At 38.0% G+C, this 18,926-nt stretch overlaps 1 protein-coding gene across 1 annotated transcript; it reads right to left on the bottom strand.

Moving 5' to 3' along the window:
• Positions 1-13,969: 13,969 nt before the first annotated feature.
• LOC124595153 (cell division cycle-associated 7-like protein) lies at positions 13,970-16,104 on the bottom strand. Its single transcript, XM_047133757.1, has one exon. It carries the CDS (start codon positions 15,969-15,971, stop codon positions 15,198-15,200), a length of 774 nt encoding a protein of 257 aa, XP_046989713.1. The 5' UTR covers positions 15,972-16,104; the 3' UTR covers positions 13,970-15,197.
• Between the last annotated feature and the right edge of the window lie 2,822 nt (positions 16,105-18,926).

Below are 18,926 nucleotides of genomic sequence, written 5' to 3'. Positions count from 1 at the left end.
AATGCCAAGATACGTTTCTCCGATATGTCACATTAACCCAGAGCTATTTTTGTTCTTACTTGATCTCCACTTGCTGAGGTTGGAACTGATTTACATTGTGAGCTAACTCTCACTCTCACACACACCCTCCCCCTCAATAGCTATGACACTCAGGAGTTCCAGTAGTGACCTTAAGTTTTGGTTTTGCCTACTTCTGTTCCTTCTTTACTCTTTATACTACCTTTACACTTTTTTCATGGGTGTTTAATATTTGCCGACCTCAGACTGATACCATTTTATTTTTCACTCGCCAAACAGCACAAAACTTCTATGGAAAAACAGAGGTGCTTGTAATATTGTTGAAATCAGCTTGGCGGGACATTTTTAAATATATTATATAAAGCTCTCAGAAACTGAACAAGTTTCGAACAAACGCTAGTACAACCTGTCAAAATGTCCATGCCCTGTTTGTAAGTAAGGTGTCAAAGTCCAAAAGCCTGGGACCCTCTGTATTGCCCTGAAGTTTAAGCTTGCTTTTCAGTTCTCTTTGTAATGTCTTATTAACATTAAGGCTACCCATGGACACCTGAACAACTTGCCTTTTCAGATTTAACTCTTCCTGGGATCATTTGCCTCAAATCAACTAAATTTTTTGCAGCATTTTTTCACAAAAACACTGATGTGAGGTGCCTGTTAAAAAACATGGCCCAACTCACTACCCCAAAAACTTACAAATAGATCAGGTTCAGTCCCTTCCATAGTCACAGGCAGCAACAATCTCCTGTAGTTGTTTAGTGAAAAACTGCTCCAGTCAGAACACCACGCCATAATTTACTTTTTTCTTTTTAAGCTGCATTTTGGAGGCAATGTTAATGTATGGGAACACATCTGATAAGAGACTAACAAGTTACCAATGTCCCCAGAAGATCGGTGTCTCACAGCGGCCAACAGACATAAACAGATCTCCGCTTTCATCACGGCACCCTCAGCACGTAATCTAGCATCATCAGCCATCGTCTAAAAGTTCCTTCAGTAAGTGTTTGATGTGACTGCCTTGGGGTAACAACTGGTTGGTGGGACACATCACAACTGCATGCTACACTCCCTACCTGTGCTGCAGTAAACTAAAAATGCACAAACACTAATTAGATATACTAGTTTTCTTCATTCACACTGGTAATTTTATTTCCGAGTCACCTGCTGAATCAAGGGCACCATCAGGATTGTCCTTTCCATTGCCGGAGATGGCAATCAGCTGAGGGCATCCAGAGGTGGCAGGCAGAACTGCAAGGGCTACGTCTGAGGCAGCAGCATTGGGGCCATGGCTATTTATGGCAATTAGCATTGATATAGACACTGTAACCTTTCTAGTAACCTTGAGCACAGCATGCTTCTTTCTTTTTCATGACTGGGCAAGGCATACTTCCCTATATTCCTGAGCAAAAAGTTAGTTTTACAGAGTGAACCAGACACAGAATTTTTCAGATGTGTGCTGCGGTCCACCAGAATTCCAGATCCTCAGTCCACGGAAGTTTGACACCTACTTCCAGTTCATCAAATAATCCCTGAGATAACATACATATTAGACAGGATCACATCCAAACAATAGAGATAGATGTGGCCAACAGTTCACCAATATGGAAAGCTACTAAAAAATTTCACAATGAGTACTTTTTTCTTTCTTATGAGCAACTTCCACCCTAATCCCTCTACAACATCTCTCCCTGAGAGGATCCAAAGTAAGTCAATAAAATCTTCCTTACATGCATGTAATTGAAAGTAGTTTATGTTGACTAAGACCTACATCAGCATTGGAAATATTAGCTAGCAAGGATTGAAATGACACTAAGATTCGCCCTCACCCCCTCCCCCCCCCCCCCCCCCCCAAAAAAAAACTGCATGAGGCCCCTACTCCCACAGTCCTCACCCTCCGGCCAACTGTATTGCCCTGCAGGCTTTAGCTCAATGTTGACTAAACAACCGTATGCCAAAGCCCAATGACTGCTTATTAGGAACCTAATTACAGTATTTTATGTCTATCGTTAAAAATGTATGATCAATACTATTCGTACACAAAGCAATCAGACCAACAGCACTGCTTTAAGTCAAGCAGAAGAAAAGCAAATGTGTATGCCCAAAGTCAAATGAGACCCCCTTCTCCAGGGTTTTTAGGCAAAATCCAAATATTTCCTGGGTTTTCCAGAACAAAAAATTCCCCGAGTATTTCATTTTCCAGGATACCAGACACCCTGATGAGAGAAAGGCATCAATGTGTCTTTTGCAGAACTGCAATTTTGTCCCCTGAAGGTAAGTACTAGCCATTCATTGTCTCCTTATTGTTAATAGTATTGTGTCCTGTATAAGCAGATTACAGTAATTGCTTTACTATATTCACAAAATCCTGAGCATTCATCTTGTCTGAAACTTTACCTTATTATGCAGGTACATTGCACGACTGAACAAATGAATTTCTATTCTATCCACTCTTTTCTCAATCCTAACTCAATCACAGAGTGTTTCCTCCTCTATAACAGCGAGATACTGATTTAGGTACCTGTAACAGACATGGACGCACCCATGCTAGAATCTGTGGCTGATGACTGGTGCATTCAGTGTCTATTTTATATCTACAATGTATGGAGAACGAAGAAAAAAAACTGCAGCAACAGATTAAAATGTTTGTATTATGAAGTGCTATGACAGAAGCAACAGTGTTGATACAGGCAAAAACTACAAAAAAATGCAATTGAATAGAACCTCAAAAAAGATACAAAGTGATAACAAGGATCAGAAGATATTAATTCATCCTAGCAGTCATATACGTCACTCCACTAAAATTATGAACAATTTTGATAACTGAAATACTATGTGTCCTGTATTATGAAACGTAATGCTCAGTTAAAAGACAGGAAGAATATATGAAACCTGAGTGTCATCAGACTAGATGGAGCAAACAACATCACAAAGAAATTTGAGGATTTCAAACGCACACGAACAGATCCTTTTCAAAAGTCAGTACACACAAAAGCAATCTTTTACACAATTCTGTACACATACTATGTACAAAAACTGAGTAACTGAATGTCTGCTGCAACCAAATTCTCAATGAGCACTGCGAGAAATTACAAGCATGTGACGGTATCGGACATCAATGCATTTCATGAATGGACTTCACTTGTGAAAGGAAGGCAAAGAGAAATTATGTAGACATTTATAGCTAGTACTAGAGACCTGTTTACAAATACCAACACTAACAGTCAGAGTGTGAATACCTTTCAGCAAGTATGAAAGTGAAAATACAAGAAAATCCACAGTGAAAACAGACTCAGTCATCTCGGCAGAAGCAAACGAAAAACCAGGGGCCACAAGAAAGAACCATACAACACAATCGCTCAAAAAAGATGCAGCAAAACAAAACTGTCAAGGATTAAACCGGGAAGTGATACAATCATCATCATCTAGCCTAACAAAAGAAACTCCGCCAAGATCTACATCTGAAGTGTCAGCTCACCAAAATACAGCATGTGCAGAAAGTAAACTCTATAAAGCTAAATTAGAGCAAGCACATGTCAAAGCCATCTGCTTGAATAGAAAACAGACGAGCACCTCTTAATCTAGCTAGTTATTCTTGACAATATTAAAGGGAAGTGGAACAGCTCAAATGCCTCACAAAGCACAGTAAAATGCTAATTTTTCTTAATTGCCTTGACAGACTATGACATACTGATACTGAATATGTACAGATGATCACTAAACATTTAAAATTGGTCCTCAATCAGATTTTCATAACTGTAGATAAAACTATACCACTAAACTGAAATCACTAACACAGGTTACAGTCATCACAAAGCTCAGATGCTAACAGTGAATTTAAATGGCAAAAAAGCAATGGCCTATAAAAACTGCAATCAAAAGGCAATTTAAAGATGAAAATATAAAGCTTTTTAATTGTCTTTCAAGGACTATGAATTGGACAGAGGTATATGAAGAAAATGATGTTAACAGGATGATTGATTCCTTTCATAAAACATATCTCCACTTTTCAATACTGCATTTCCATTGAAGTCAAGGAGAATCGGAAGCAAAGGCACAAATTCATGGGTGACAAAAGGGATAAGACACTAGCTAAAACAAGCACTAACTGAAGAACTATGTGAAAGACCAAGAAGTTGATAATTTTAGAACATACTGTAAGTCTTACTGTGCTGTTTCAACAAGCAAAAAAAATGTAATGATAAATGAATAAAAGACACTAATAATAAAATAAAAAGCATTTGCAAATCTGTGAAAAATGAAACCAATACCAACCAACATGCTATAAAAAAACTATAAATCTAAATGATGAGATCAGAACCAGAAAAATCTCTTAATTGATGCATCCTTTAGTAGTGAAGCTGTTCCAGGCATCCTGAAAGTTCCTGAAGTTAACTGACTCCATAAAAAGGGACCTGAAATTATGTAGCTAATTATGGGCCAGTAGGACAACTGAGCAAATTTTCAAAAATATTTGAGAAATTGTTTTACTGACAGTCTCTCTAATATTGTAGCACCAGCATAGCATTGGAAAAAAACTAAGCAAAGTCTGAATAGCTCAACACAGTCAAAGTCATTAGATAACACAGAAACTACTACTGTTATTGAACCCTTGAAACACGAAGGTATTTTAGGTTACACGGATCACCAAACAAGGGCAAATTTTGCCCGAATTACAATAAGTTGTAAATCTTATAATTTGTTGTAATATGTATTTATTTTATGCAATTCTGTTCCCATTGAGATATTAGTTTAACAGGAAATAGTGACAACATAATTGAAAGCTTAATTTTTTAACACTCATAGGGTGAATATAACAACCAAGAATGGTCAATGAAAGTTTCTGTAAACAAGATAAGAAGGTTTGTAACTGAATACAAAGGCTGTCTAAAGTTTCTATGCACTCTTTGATCTATTAACTGAATAATACAGCTTTGTCATTGAAAGTAAGTTTCTAAAATAGAAATGAAAACACTTCCTAAAATACTTGTTATTGTACATTGAAAACTCTCGGAAAACACTTTTCACTTTGAGAGAATATTTTCACTTACAGATGACACTTACCTCCTGCACGCAAAATGGTTGATTCTGAATGTGGCACCCACAGCTTCCACATGTTAACTTGGTTTTTGTGATGTTGTCTCTTTGCTCTCTGGTTACTTGCATTCTTCAAGCATAAGTAGCACCTTGCTTTCCTAGTTGGTTCTTCATTTGCAGCAATTTTGTTTACCTCTAGATTCTTTCCTAGGATCACTCCCGTCATGCAAATAGTAGGAAACTGGAGTCCTTTCAAATCCATGGCTCGCTCTTCTATGTATGGTTTCAAAAGTTTGTGGCCTAATTCATGGAAATACAGTTTTCTGGCATTTGGTTTCCCTTCATTCCATTTAGGTGCATTCATCTTGAACAGTGTGTACGAGTTAACTGCAGCTATATCAAGTAGGCTGTAGAACATTGACAATGCCTATCTTCTCGTACCCCTTTTTGTAGAGTATGTCTTAAGCATTTGATCTACATCATCCACGCCTCCCTTAGTGGATTTATAGTAAAGGTTTATGTGTGTTATCTGTTTTGGTGTATCAACTTCTACTCCTGCATTTTGATGTTGTGTAGACATCAACAGATTTTTCTTTGGTTTTTCCTTTGTGATGTAAGAGAGAATCGTTACTGGTGGCTTCTTAGAAGATGGGTCCGTGAATGCGAATTTGGAGGAATACAGCTCTCTGCCTGCAGTCATCTTAAATTCCTGCAGTACATGTTTTCTGTTTGATTTGAGTGTTCCAACCAATGTAAGTTTGTAGTCTTGATAGAGAATGTCCGACAACTCCACAGAAGTGTAGAAGCAGTCAGTTGTGACATGGTAGCCTGTATTCTTTATTGGCTCCACCAGTCTCTTCACAATCTCAAGAGGACCTCGTTCACTGGCAGGTCTACTGTCTTTTCCAGCATACACTCCAATTTTTATTATGCATCGTTCAGTTGCATTACAAAGCAATCTGACTAATATTCCACATTTTCCAGGTCTGTCTTTGAGGAAAACTTTGAAAGGATAACGACCTCTGAAGAAACACATTTCATCAATTGTATTGTCAGATCCACTTCTGAAGTACCATGGGAATATTCCATTCAATACTTCACGCAGCGGCACAAATTTGTCACGTACACATCTTTCTGACCTGGTGCATTCATCATCAAAGTGAAGAATTTTCAATAACTGACATGCTCTTGTCTTACCCATAGCTCCTCTATAAATTGCTCTTCCCAATAAATTTGACCATAAATCAGATAAAGAAATATTGGTGTCCTGGTAGACATCCATTAGAATTAAAATTCCCATCAATGCATATATTTCAGAATCGCTAGCGGGAGATAATTTCTCTCTTTCAGTTTCTTCATTTGTATGGTCAAGTATTTTCCGTACTAATTCACAAGTGAAATTTTTTTTAAATGATTCACATATGCTTGTTACTTTCCCAACACTGGTTATTCCTTGACGTTCACAGACTATGTTACCAAAATCCCTTTTACTATGTCTCTGAGCTTCTACAAGATACACTGTGCCAGAACTTGTAACATATTTATTTGGAGTGTTACCTGCATGGTTTGTTTCTTCTTCATTGTCCTTCACTTCTTCACAGGAATCCTTTTCTACTTCTGTATGATCTGACTCAAAATCACTTAAATCTGATAATTCGTCATCGAGTAACAGTTCTGCAAGAACTTCTGCGTCGTTCAAGCCTCTATAACTCATCTTACAAAATCTACTTTATGATAAAGGCATCACTCTACTGTGACAAACTGCTAATAGTAATAATGGCAAGTCTAAAATCAACAATGAAAGTGAAACTCAACAATTAGATGCTCAACCACTGTAAAACTCATGTTCGAGATTGCCAACTGAATAAAAAAAGAAACACATACGGCCAAATTTTGCCCATGCTTGGTGGTTGTAGGGAAGATAATAAGAATTATGGTCACGTGGAGTACCAACCCAGGACAAAATGTGCCCTTGCGTGTAAAATTCCTTTTTTGTACTTGCAATTATACAAATTTAACCATAGAAACGTACAGCATAGTGTATTATAAGGTAACAGACAAATAGAAAGAGACTCAAAAACATAAGGATATTTGCCATGACATTTTTAAAAAATAAAAATGTACGGGCAATTTTTGCCTGTGCTTGATGTTTCTGGGTTAATTGGATAGATAAAAAAATCTACTCACGAAGCGGCGGCAGAACACACACATAAAACACTTGTGATTGGTAAGCTTTTGGAGCCAGTGGTTCCTTCAGGCAGAAGGGTAAGGGTGAAGGAAAAGGACTGGGGAGGTCTAGGAAAAGTGGGAGATTATGGGAAAATCACCCAGAATCGCAGGTCATGGGAGACTTACCATATGGGATGAGAAGGAAAGACCGTACTTACCTGTCCAGTAAGTCTCCCGTGACCTGCAGTTCTGGGTGACTTTCCCGAAATCTCCCCCTTTTCCTAGACCTCCCCAGTCCTTTTCCTTCACCCTTCTCCTTCAATCCTCCTGCCTGAAGGACCCACTGGATCTGAAAGCTTTGCCAATCACAACAGTATTTTATGTATGTGTTCTGCTGCCACTTGGTGAATAGATTTTTGTATTTATCCAATTAAATAATCTTATCAATAATTGATTGTTTTCTCTGTTAAAGGAACTCCTACTGGTGTTTTTTAGACCTGCCTAAAGCTTTTTACGTTACTGACTAAAACATACTCCTTAGCTAACAGAGGAACTGCAAACTAACGGTTTGAATGTCGTCTTCAAACACAGTACACAAAGTCAAAATGAAATCTAAAAAAAGAATACTCATGACCATGAGTGTACTGTGGATTCCTCTGAGATAATGTTTGTCAGATATGGTGTATCGCAAGGCTCAATCCTGGGATCCATACTTATTTTGCCATACATTTAGGATATAAAGCTTACTTTCCTCCCCCCATGAACCATGGACCTTGCCATTGGCGGGGAGGCTTGCGTACCTCAGTGATACAGATAGCCATACCGTAGGTGCAACCACAATGGAGGGATATCTGTTGAAAGGCAAGACAAACATGTGGTTCCTGAAGAGGGGCAGCAGCGTTTTCAGTAGTTGCAGGGTTAACAGTCTGAATGATTGACTAATCTGGCCTTTTAACACTAACCAAAACATCCTTGCTGTGCTGCTACTGCGAACGTCTGAAAGCAAGGGAAAACTACGGCCTTAATTTTTCCCGAGGGCATGCAGCTTTACTGTATGATTAAATGATGATGGCATCCTCTTGAGTAAAATATTCCGGAGGTAAAAATAGTCCACCATTCGGATCTCCAGGTGGGGACTACTCAGGAGGACATCGTTATCAGGAGGAAGAAAACCGGAGTTCTACGGATTGGAGCGTGGAATGTCAGACCCCTTAATTGGACAGGTAGGTTACAAAATTTAAAAAGGGAAACGAATAGGTTAGATATAGTGGGAATTAGTGAAGTACGGTGGCAAGAGGAACAAGATTCTTGGTCAGGTGAATACAGGGTTATAAAGACCAAATCAAATACGGGTAAAGCTGGAGTAGGTTTAATAATGAATAAAAAAAATAGGAGTGCAGGTAAGCTACTACAAACAGCATAGTGAACGCATTATTGTGGCCAAGACAGACACAAAGCCCACACCTACCACAGTAGTACAAGTTTATATGCCAACTAGCTCTGCAGATGACGAAGAGATTGATGAAATGTATGATGGGATAAAAGAAATCATTCAGATAGTGAAGGGAGGCGAATATTTAATAGTCACGGGTGGCTGAAATTCAATAGTATGAAAAGGAAGAGAAGGAAATGTAGTAGGTGAATATGGAATGCGGGTAAGAAATTAAAAGAGGAAGCCGCCTGGTAGAATCCTCCTGCACAGAGCATAAATTAATCATAGCTAACACTTGGTTCAAGAATCATGAAAGAAGGTTGTATACATGGAAGAGGCATGGAGATACTGGAAGGTTTCAGATAGATTATATAATGATAAGATAGAGATTAAGGAACCAGGTTTTAAATTGTAAAACATTTCCAGGGGCAGATGTGGACACTGACCACAATCTTTTGGTTATGAACTGTAGATTAAAACTGAAGAAACTGCAAAAAGGTGGGAATTTAGGAAGATGGGACCTGGATAAACTGACAGAACCAGAGGTTGTAGAGAGTTTCAGGGAGAGCATAAGGGAACAATGGACAGGAATGGGGGAAAGAAATACAGTAGAAGAAGAATGGATAGCTTTGAGGGATGAAGTAGTGAAGGCAGCAGAGGATCAAGTAGGTAAAAAGACAAGGGCTAGTAGAAATCCTTGAGTAACAGAAGAAATATTGAATTTAATTGATGAAAGGAGAAAATATAAAAATGCTGCAAATGAAGCAGGCAAAAAGGAATACAAACGTCTCAAAAATGAGATCGACAGGAAGTGCAAAATGGCTAAGCAGGCATGGCTAGAGGACAAATGTAAGGATGTAGAGGCTTATCTCACTAGGGGTAAGATAGCTACTGCCTACAGGAAAACTAAAGAAACCTTTGGAAAAAAAGAGAACCACGTGTACGAATATCAAGAGCTCAGGTGGAAAACCAGTTTTAAGCAAAGAAGGGAAGCAGAAAGGTGGAAGGAGTATATAGAGGGACTATACAAGGGTACTTGAGGGCAATGTTATAGAAAGGGAAGAGGATGTGGATGAAGATGAAATGGGAGATATGATACTGCATTAAGAGTTTGACAGAGCACTGAATGACCTAAGTCGAAACAAGGTCCCGGGAGTAGACAACATTCCATTAGAACTACTGATAGCCTTGGGAGAGCAAGCCCTGAGAAAACTCTACCATCGGGTGAGCAAGATGTGTGAGACAGGCGAAATACCATCAGATTTCAAGAAGATTATAATAATTTCAATCCCAAAGAAAGCGAGTGTTGACAGATGTGAACATTACCGTACTATCAGTTTAATAAGTCACGGCTGCAAATTACTAACACGAATTCTTTACAGTCGAATGGAAAAACTGATAGAAGCCGACCTCGGGGAAGATCAGTTTGGATTCCATAAAAATATTGGAACACATGCGGCAATACTGACCCTACGACTTATCTTAAATGATACGAGTAAGGAAACGCAAACCTACGTTTCTAGCATTTGAAGACTTAGAGAAAGTTTTAGACAATGTTGACTGGAATACTCTCTTTCAAATTCTGAAGATGGCAGGGGTAAAATAATGGCAGTGAAAGGCTATTTACAATTTGTACAGATACCAGATGGCAGTTATGAGTCGAGGGGCATGAAAGGAAAGCAGTGGTTGGGAAGGGAGTGAGACTGGGTTGTAGCCTATTCCAGATGTTATTCAATCTGTATATTGAGCAAGCAGTAAAGGAAACAAAAGAAAAATTTGGAGTAGGTATTAAAATCCATGGAGAAGAAATAAAAACTGAGGTTCGCAGATGACACTGTAATTCTGTCAGAGACAGCAAAGGACTTGGAAGAGCAGTTGGACATCAACAAAAGCAAAACGAGGATAATGGAATGTAGTCGAATTAAGTCAGGTGACGCTGAGGCGATTAGATTAGGAAATGAGACAAAGTGGTAGATGGGTTTTGCTATTTGGGGAGCAAAATAACTGATCATAGTCGAAGTAGGGAGGATATAAAATGTAGACTGGCAATGGCAAGGAAAGCGTTTCTGAAAGTATTTGTATGGAGTGTAACCATGTATGGAAGTGAAACGTGTACGATAAATAGTTTAGACTAGAAGAGAATAGAGAGTTTCGAAATGTGGTGCTACAGAAGAATGCTGAAGATCAGATGGGCAGACCACAAAACTAATGAGGAAATACTGAATAGAATTGGGGAAAGGAGGAATTTGTGGCATAACTTGACTAAAAGAAGGGATCGTTTGGTAGGACATACTGAGAAATCAAGGGATCACCAATTTAGTACTAGAGGGCAGCGTGGAGGGTAAAAATCTTAGAGGGAGACCAAGAGATGAATACACTAAGCAGATTCAGAAGGATGTAGTTTGCAGTAGGTACTGGGAGATGACGAAGCTTGCCAGGATAGAGTATCATGGAGAGCTGCAGCAAATCAGACTCTGGATTGAAGACAACAACAACAACAACAACAACCACAACCTTACTTTAGAGCATTCTACACTATTTGCTGATTACAAATATTCTGGTAATAGGTGCAGACAAAGCTGACCATGACCAAAAGGTTGAATCAGTTATGTCTTGACTGAGCAAATGAGTCAATGAGAATAATCTCATAAATGTACAAAGAAACAACTCGCATCTCAAAAAAGAGAAAGCCCCAACGTGCTCCTAAACAAACAAGATCTATCCACATGACCTCTGTTAAGTTCTTTGTGTATGGCTTGAAGAACATCTAATAAAATACATGTCAACTGTATCTCTCATAAGCTAGTAACTGTGTATTATATTTTAAGTTTACTAAGCAAATAAGTTACCAAGTTAGTCCTTATGCAATATAGTCATCTTACTTTCACTCCTCATACAGTAAGGTATCATGTTTTGGGGGGTAAATCACCCTGCAGGAGAGAGCTCTTCAGAATGAACAAAGCAAGACACGTGTAACAGCATTCTGGGATAATATGAATTGTGCAGTAGCACACACACACACACACACACACACACACACACACACACACACACACACACACACACACATTCCTAGGAATAAATTTAGAAATTTGAGTTTGAATTCCTATACCAAGCATCTACCAAATAAATATAACAGCTTTGCATTTGGAATGGAAATTTTAGCCACTGCCACTCATGTGGACACCTGGAACATAGCATATTGTAGCTACTTTAAATCTGTTATTAGATATAGCATAATTTTTGGGAAAACTCAGGAAACATTACATGAATTATAAAGTTGCAAAATAGAATCATTCGTAGCATGTGCCGAGGGCATCACGTCGACCTTTATTTAAAGACCTAAAAATATTAACTGTCCTCTCTTTATACATCTTTGAGGTGATTCTTTTCTAACGCAACATAGCTAATCTCTTAAAAAATCATTTTGAACACTCCTATATGACTACTCAGTATATGGCCATGAAAACTCAACACAAAAGGGAATAGGAATATGAAGATTAATATTTTTTATGCGATTTTCAAATTGAAAGATGCTACTACTCTGTGAAAGGTTTCATGAAGGATGAAGAAATACTTTGAGCTAGATCCCTAAAATGGAATAAAAAATTATGTCAGTTACAGTGGACAAAAATATTATAAGTTTGACAAATTTTAAATAAGTAAATTCTTCTCAAAGTAATACAGTAAATGTGACAAAATTTCAAATAAGCAAATTGTAACCTTGACATATCAGACATATTTTCTGAACTTCTATATGTTATGAGATAAATAAAACAAACACACGCAGACATAAAACCAAGCACACCTCACACCCACAAGTGGCAACATGGGCCATGCTGGAGTTTGTGTGTGTGTGTGTGTGTGTGTGTGTGGGCACGCGCGCGCCCTGATGTAGGCTATGGCCAAAAGCTATGTGCGTCTTTCTTTGAAGTATAACAAATGTTCATTTTCTTTAAAATATGTAATATAATGGTCTGTATTTGCTCCCACCTGTTCCCTCGCATTTCATAGCATTGTAAAAAGAAGTTACAACCCACCTAACAAGTGAAAGTACATGTGATACCTGTTACCTTCTTGTAATATTACACAGACTTATGTGCAGCAAATTGTAAAAAGGTATATGTGACTTGTCCAATATCACATGCTCAAATTACACAAACTGCAATTTCTTGGATACATAAAATACAACACAAACATGTCTTCAGAATTATTAGCCTGTTTCCATCAACCTTTTGTCAAACCATTTTAAGAAACTCAAGAGACTTGCCTCTGCAGTACTTCAGTGTATGCATATTCCACCGACACTCACATCCAACGGCCCTGTTCATTATGACAGCATGAAACATACCAGTCATCTTACCTTAATTAATGATAAGATGTCCTTATCCTAAAGAATTTAACTCTGGTACAAAAAAGAGGTAAGTTACAGAATTAACAACATCTTTCACTCATCGCCAAGCACTGTTCAATGTTAACACAATCATAATGCACGACTCAAAATAATTCTATAGTCTTCCAGCCATTATACAAAATACTTAATGCCCCTACAATTATTTCTGATTTGTTAAATTAATTACACTCCCCAAAGTTCTTTGTACTATGCTTCTTAATGACCTTTCTAACAACTTCACACAAAATAAAATAGGTCTTTTTCAGTGATAGCTTATAGTTGGTCTACAGTTCTTCAGCCATATTTTAAGGCATTCAAGTAATTCCAGCAATATCTATAACTTAAGCAACTTAAGAAACAGGCCACTATCATTGTTCATATAAATTCTGTCATGTACCCCACCCCCCTTTGTTGGTCCTTATGCCAATAGCCATCGACAAAAAATACTAAAACTTTTAAGTTAAATTTTAACTTTTTACCTAAATGTAATGACAGAGATGGCATTGCAAACGCAGTCGGATATGAGGTATTGCACAGTATAGCATAAATTAAAAGTCTTTGTATACAGTGGAACTTTTCAAGTGTATCAATCATTTAACATGCTGACCGTCACGAGGTCGCAGCATAGCCTTAGGCCTAACTCTTGTGTGCCTTCTGGCAGCCATAGCAGACACACTCAACTGCCGCCATGGTCTGGCCACGAAACATCTATCATTTTTCGTGTGGCAGTCAGTGTCTTTAGGCATTAGGAACATCAGTAATACTAGGATCATTTTACATTAAGAGTTTCATCACAACACTAAAATTAGCTTTTCATGATAATGTTACATCACCATTAAAAGACCTGAAAATAAAGTAAAACGCTATTTTACTCGTCAGTTTTCAATAACACACACACTGCCAAAGCAATAATATTTATTCCACTATTTCTAAAATACAAACATTTGAAATCAGATCTGCAATTGTCTATGTTTACACACTAGTTAACAAAGTGCTTAACAGCTTCTAGCAAAATATGAACAGACCTTTCTGAATGGGTCAGGACACAGTTAAAACTGTCTACATCATTGTATTAAAATGTTTTTATTTATGTGTGCCCTTTAGCAGTCACTACAGCTTCTATAGTTTAATGTCTGATCTATTTTCCTGTAAAAACAGTACTACAAAATATCTTACATTTCAGTATTTCATATGGTGTGCCTGAATACATTTTATACTGACCCAAAATTTAGAACACAGAAGCTGTTCTGGTCTAGACATAATAATGCAATTCATAAAAAATTTGCCGAGTATTAATGTACCTTATACATGAAATTTTATTTATCATAAAGCATTCATGTCCCATGTGACAATATAAAATCAATGGCTCCTAAAAACTTTTCACTCTATATTTTCTTTGGCATTTTAAGTCATGCTTTGTGTGTTCCTTAAAACGAAATCATTTTCATGCATGGGCTGCTCTTTCATTTTGTGGAAATTGCCATACTTACAGCACATTACAATCCACACTCATGTGCTGTAAAGTTAATCATTTTTATTGTGAAATAGCTCAATATTATCCGAAAATGGCGAAATTAGCAAACTGCTAACTTAGATAATAAAATAAAATAGAGCAATGTACACAAGAAAAGGCATATTTACGGGAATTACAGTGGCTGTGGGCCCACACACAAAAAAGATTCTGCACACACAAAAAGGGGTTCTGCAAGTTACTTCAGTTATTGATACATATCAAGACCCAATCGTTTTGTACTATGTAACTATAACTGTACAGCACACGTAACAGGTAATACTTGCATTGTACATGAAAAACTTTAATATCTCTTACGTTTAATGGTAACCAGAAGGATTTGTGAATTGTTCCACTACAAACAAATAAGCTGAAACAATTAAATATTTTGTAGAATATTTTATGCTTAATTACATACTGAGCTTGTACTTTAAATTTAGGTAATCCAGTAACAACAACCCGTACATCATCACAATATTTTATTCCATTTTACGGCAAATGTAATTCACTTAAAGTATAATTTTAAAGTAAGAGTTAAGTCTTGGAATAGTAGTAATTCCGTGTCATTACAAAAGGAACCAGTATGTCTTCCAGAGTACAGTTCTTTCACAAATATATGGCTCAGCCATAACTTGAGTGACAACTTATTCTGATTCCACAATTATCCCCTCCTCCCCTATCTTTATTTCTTCCTTGGCTACTAAATAGTCCAGAACTGACTTATAGCCCAACGACCTTGCTATGGGAGTAAGTTGACCAGCAGGCTGCATTCCTCTCATCTTCATGTGCACTGAACAAATGCAAACATTTCTACACGGGGGGCATGTCCATTCTGGATCCCGAAGTGCTTCCGCAACGCTTTCTCCGTAGTGATTGCTTAGGCAAGGGCCGCAAAACGACCCTTGACCGCCCACACACCGAGAGGACCTACACATAGTCTTTGTGTCCATGGTTTTCTGCCTACACTGATGACACAGAACACCGTGTACCGAGTTATACTCCTTCATCCCATACTTATGAATCCTTTCTATCATTTCATCGGTGACTTCTTCAACTGGTATTGCCTTAGGAGGTGGTGCTACACTAATTGTATGTCTTCTCTTAATTCTCATTTTGAAGATCGGTTTGCGTTCGGTATCAGATTCAGAGTCGTTGGTATCAATATCAACTTCAGAACCTGTTGAGCTACAACGGCCACTCAATCTAGTAGAACGTCGACGATTTAGGATGAATTTCTGATCACGCTTAAATATATACTCTGTTCTGGCACCTCTTTTGATCCCCTTTTTAGAGTTTTTACGATTTAATTCTTCCGCTTTCTCACGTGCCTCCTTCATGATTGAACTCAACATTAATTTCAGCGACTCTGGGTCAGTATTTGCTACATCTATAGAACTTACGCCCACGTTAGATGCCATGGTAAGGCGGAGATAGTTTAGTAACGGTTAGATAATTTTCCACTACACTGAACAGTCACCCACTGTCACACTCACTTTATGGTTACAAACACCTGTTGAATTCAGTTCCCGCCAGAAGTGTCTCGATTACACAATACTGGAACTAGTTAACTTTGGGTCAGAGACGTTAGAGACCAGTGAAACATAGTATCGCTGGTTTCATGGCTGTTTCACACTACTTCATTCTACCTCCATGATTCAAACAGTCCAACGAGCCGTTGCAACAAATTATAACTTACCAGGAAAGAACAAATACAAAACAAAAAATAGTGTATTGTACACCGAAGAAATAAAACTGTATAATGAACCGCCTAAAAATATTAAAGAGGTTGAAACAAAGTTGTTTTAAAAGGCAGGTGGTAAAAATACTTGTCTAGCGATACATACTGAAATTACTTCAGATAACACAAAGTAGGAGTTTACAAAAAAAATCGTTTGGTTGTGCCTGGAAAGTCTTTGAACCAACTTTCATTAACAACTCGAAAATGAAAGACTTCGAACATTTGTCCATATACAATTTTTCCTTGTTTTGGTGCCGGCCGGGGTGGCCGAGCGGTTCTAGGCGCTACAATCTGGAACCGCGAGACCGCTACGGTTAGTTAGGTTTAAGTAGTTCTAAGTTCTAGGGGACTGATGACCTCACGAGTTAAGTCCCATAGTGCTAAGAGCCATTTGAACCTTGTTTTGGTGTAAGGACCTGTCACCAAAGTTTAGAAAAGTATTTCTGAACCACCCTGTGTAATGCAGAGTAGCAACAGCATGGAAAGTTGTTCAAAAAAAGAGAAGTTTGTTACGTATAATATAAATTTGAGGAATGTAGCCGTATACTGAAACGAAATGTCAACAATAGGCAGTATGGACAAGAAGAGAATAGGTGCTTTTGAAAATGTGTTGTTATAGAAGACTACTGAAGATTGTGCAGATAGGCCAGAAACTGGCTGATGAGACACACCTTGAAGCATCAAAGAATGGTCAATTTAGTTCTGTGTGTGTGGGGGGGGGGGGGGGGTGGAGGCCTGTTGTAGAGGGACACAAAGTAAGCAGGTTCAAGTGTATCTAATTGCAGTAGTAACCCAGAGGTGAGTCTGTTGCTCAAAATAGACCTACTTCAAACCAGTCTTTGGACTGAAGACCACAACAATGACAACATGGTACATCATTACTAACGAAGACCATTAATATTTGTAAAGCGATACGAACACCTCTGAACGAACACAAAGTAGTAAGAATTCTTACACAAAGTCTGATTTACATACAAGGTTATTAGAATTGAACAGTTATTTCTCAGACATGCCCCTGTTCACACATTTGCTTTGGTTTAAGTTTTATATGATTGTTTTATACATTGTGTTCCCTTGGTTAAGTGCACAGATCAATGAAAATTTACAAATCAGTCAGGTCTCATGGTACTTTTCATATTAATGTTTGGAGCATTTCTTATAATGTACAGAATGTAACTGCTAGAACTGAATTTATACAGACACTTGCATGGGATGTAAAGTCCGTGTCTGTTGGAAAGTGGTCCAATTTTCGGCCGTTCTGCGCATCCCCCTCCACTAGCCACAGGCAGTCAATAATATTAATTCTCTTTCCGAGCGGTTAGCAGCGAGCTACAGCTAGACAGCGAGAATCTTGCTCCTACATGCTGCACTGTTGCCGTACTTCGCGATAACAGAATTATTTATCCAACTGTCCGTTTTTTTTTCTTGTAGCTGTATAGGTGTGAATGTATATCTGTAAATGGTTAAGTGCAATTAAAAAAGAAGAAGCTGGGTACGGCAATAAATGTGAAGTGCTTCACAAGCAGGCGAGGTGGATTATTTACCGCATTTATAACTTTTTCAACCATGAATTTGAAAACAGGTCTCCTACTGTAGACAGTTGAAGACACAAGAACAGACTCCAGAACCATGTGGTGTCGGCAAGAGAAATGTAAAGAGAATTGTAAACGAAAAAAGTTCCAGAGTTGTAGGAACTGTCGAAAAAGATTGTTTGGTGTCGTCTGGAAAGCACAGAAATCGCAAAGAACATGTAACACAAATGGATGGTTTTAACAATGATGTTTCAAAGTGATCCATGTGAATGATGAATGCCCAACATCACAAAAACGTGTTACAGCTATGTAGGAGAAAAATAGCTTCAATGGTATACGCTTTGTTAATGTTAAGAATTTTAAAGGACGTTGGCCCCTGATATGTTAAGAAGAGAGTTCTTAGTTCAAAGAAGTGACATAGGTACAGCACGAACTACATCCCATATGAAGATTCACGATTCAAGAGAAAGAAGTAGTTCAACAGTGTATTACCTTAATGAAACATGGGCCAATTCGAATCAGTCCAGGAAGATCTGCTAGAAAATGAGTGATGGTACTGATGGTTTTAAAGTCTTCATAGGATTAGGTTCTCAGGCAATTATTCTGCATGCTGACTCTTCTTCTGGTTTTGTTTTTGAGAGTAAACTTGTATTTACGTACAAGAAAAACAGCAGTGACTACCATTCATAAATGAACGCTATCAGTTTCGTGACGTGATTCACAATTCTTGTCATATTTGCATCAAAGTCGGTCATTGCCAGTTATAATGCAACAGAGAAAGCACCAGGTATAAACATCAAAAAACCGGATTTTTTCCTGGCTTAAAAACAAAAATATTAAGCAAAGTATAAACCAGACTCGTGCCGATCTCCTGCAGTTCATCAATTTAAACAAGTCATATGACAGAACAAACAAACTTGACTTCCTTGAGAGTGAATGGGTCACACAGTTCTGCGTTTACCCACGTGTCACTGTCAGTGAAGCCCTAAGGAATTAATTTAGGCAAAGGATAAGGCTATATGAGAGAACAAAACATTCAAGATAATGTCGCTTATGTACGAGGCAAAGGACAACATTCCACCTGTAGCGTGGACATATCTGTG

This window comes from Schistocerca americana, chromosome 2, assembly GCF_021461395.2.
Source record: "Schistocerca americana isolate TAMUIC-IGC-003095 chromosome 2, iqSchAmer2.1, whole genome shotgun sequence".
Taxonomy (NCBI): Eukaryota; Metazoa; Arthropoda; class Insecta; order Orthoptera; family Acrididae; genus Schistocerca; species Schistocerca americana.
Note: the sequence above shows the minus strand (reverse complement) of the source record. Positions and strands in the feature narration are given on the sequence as shown.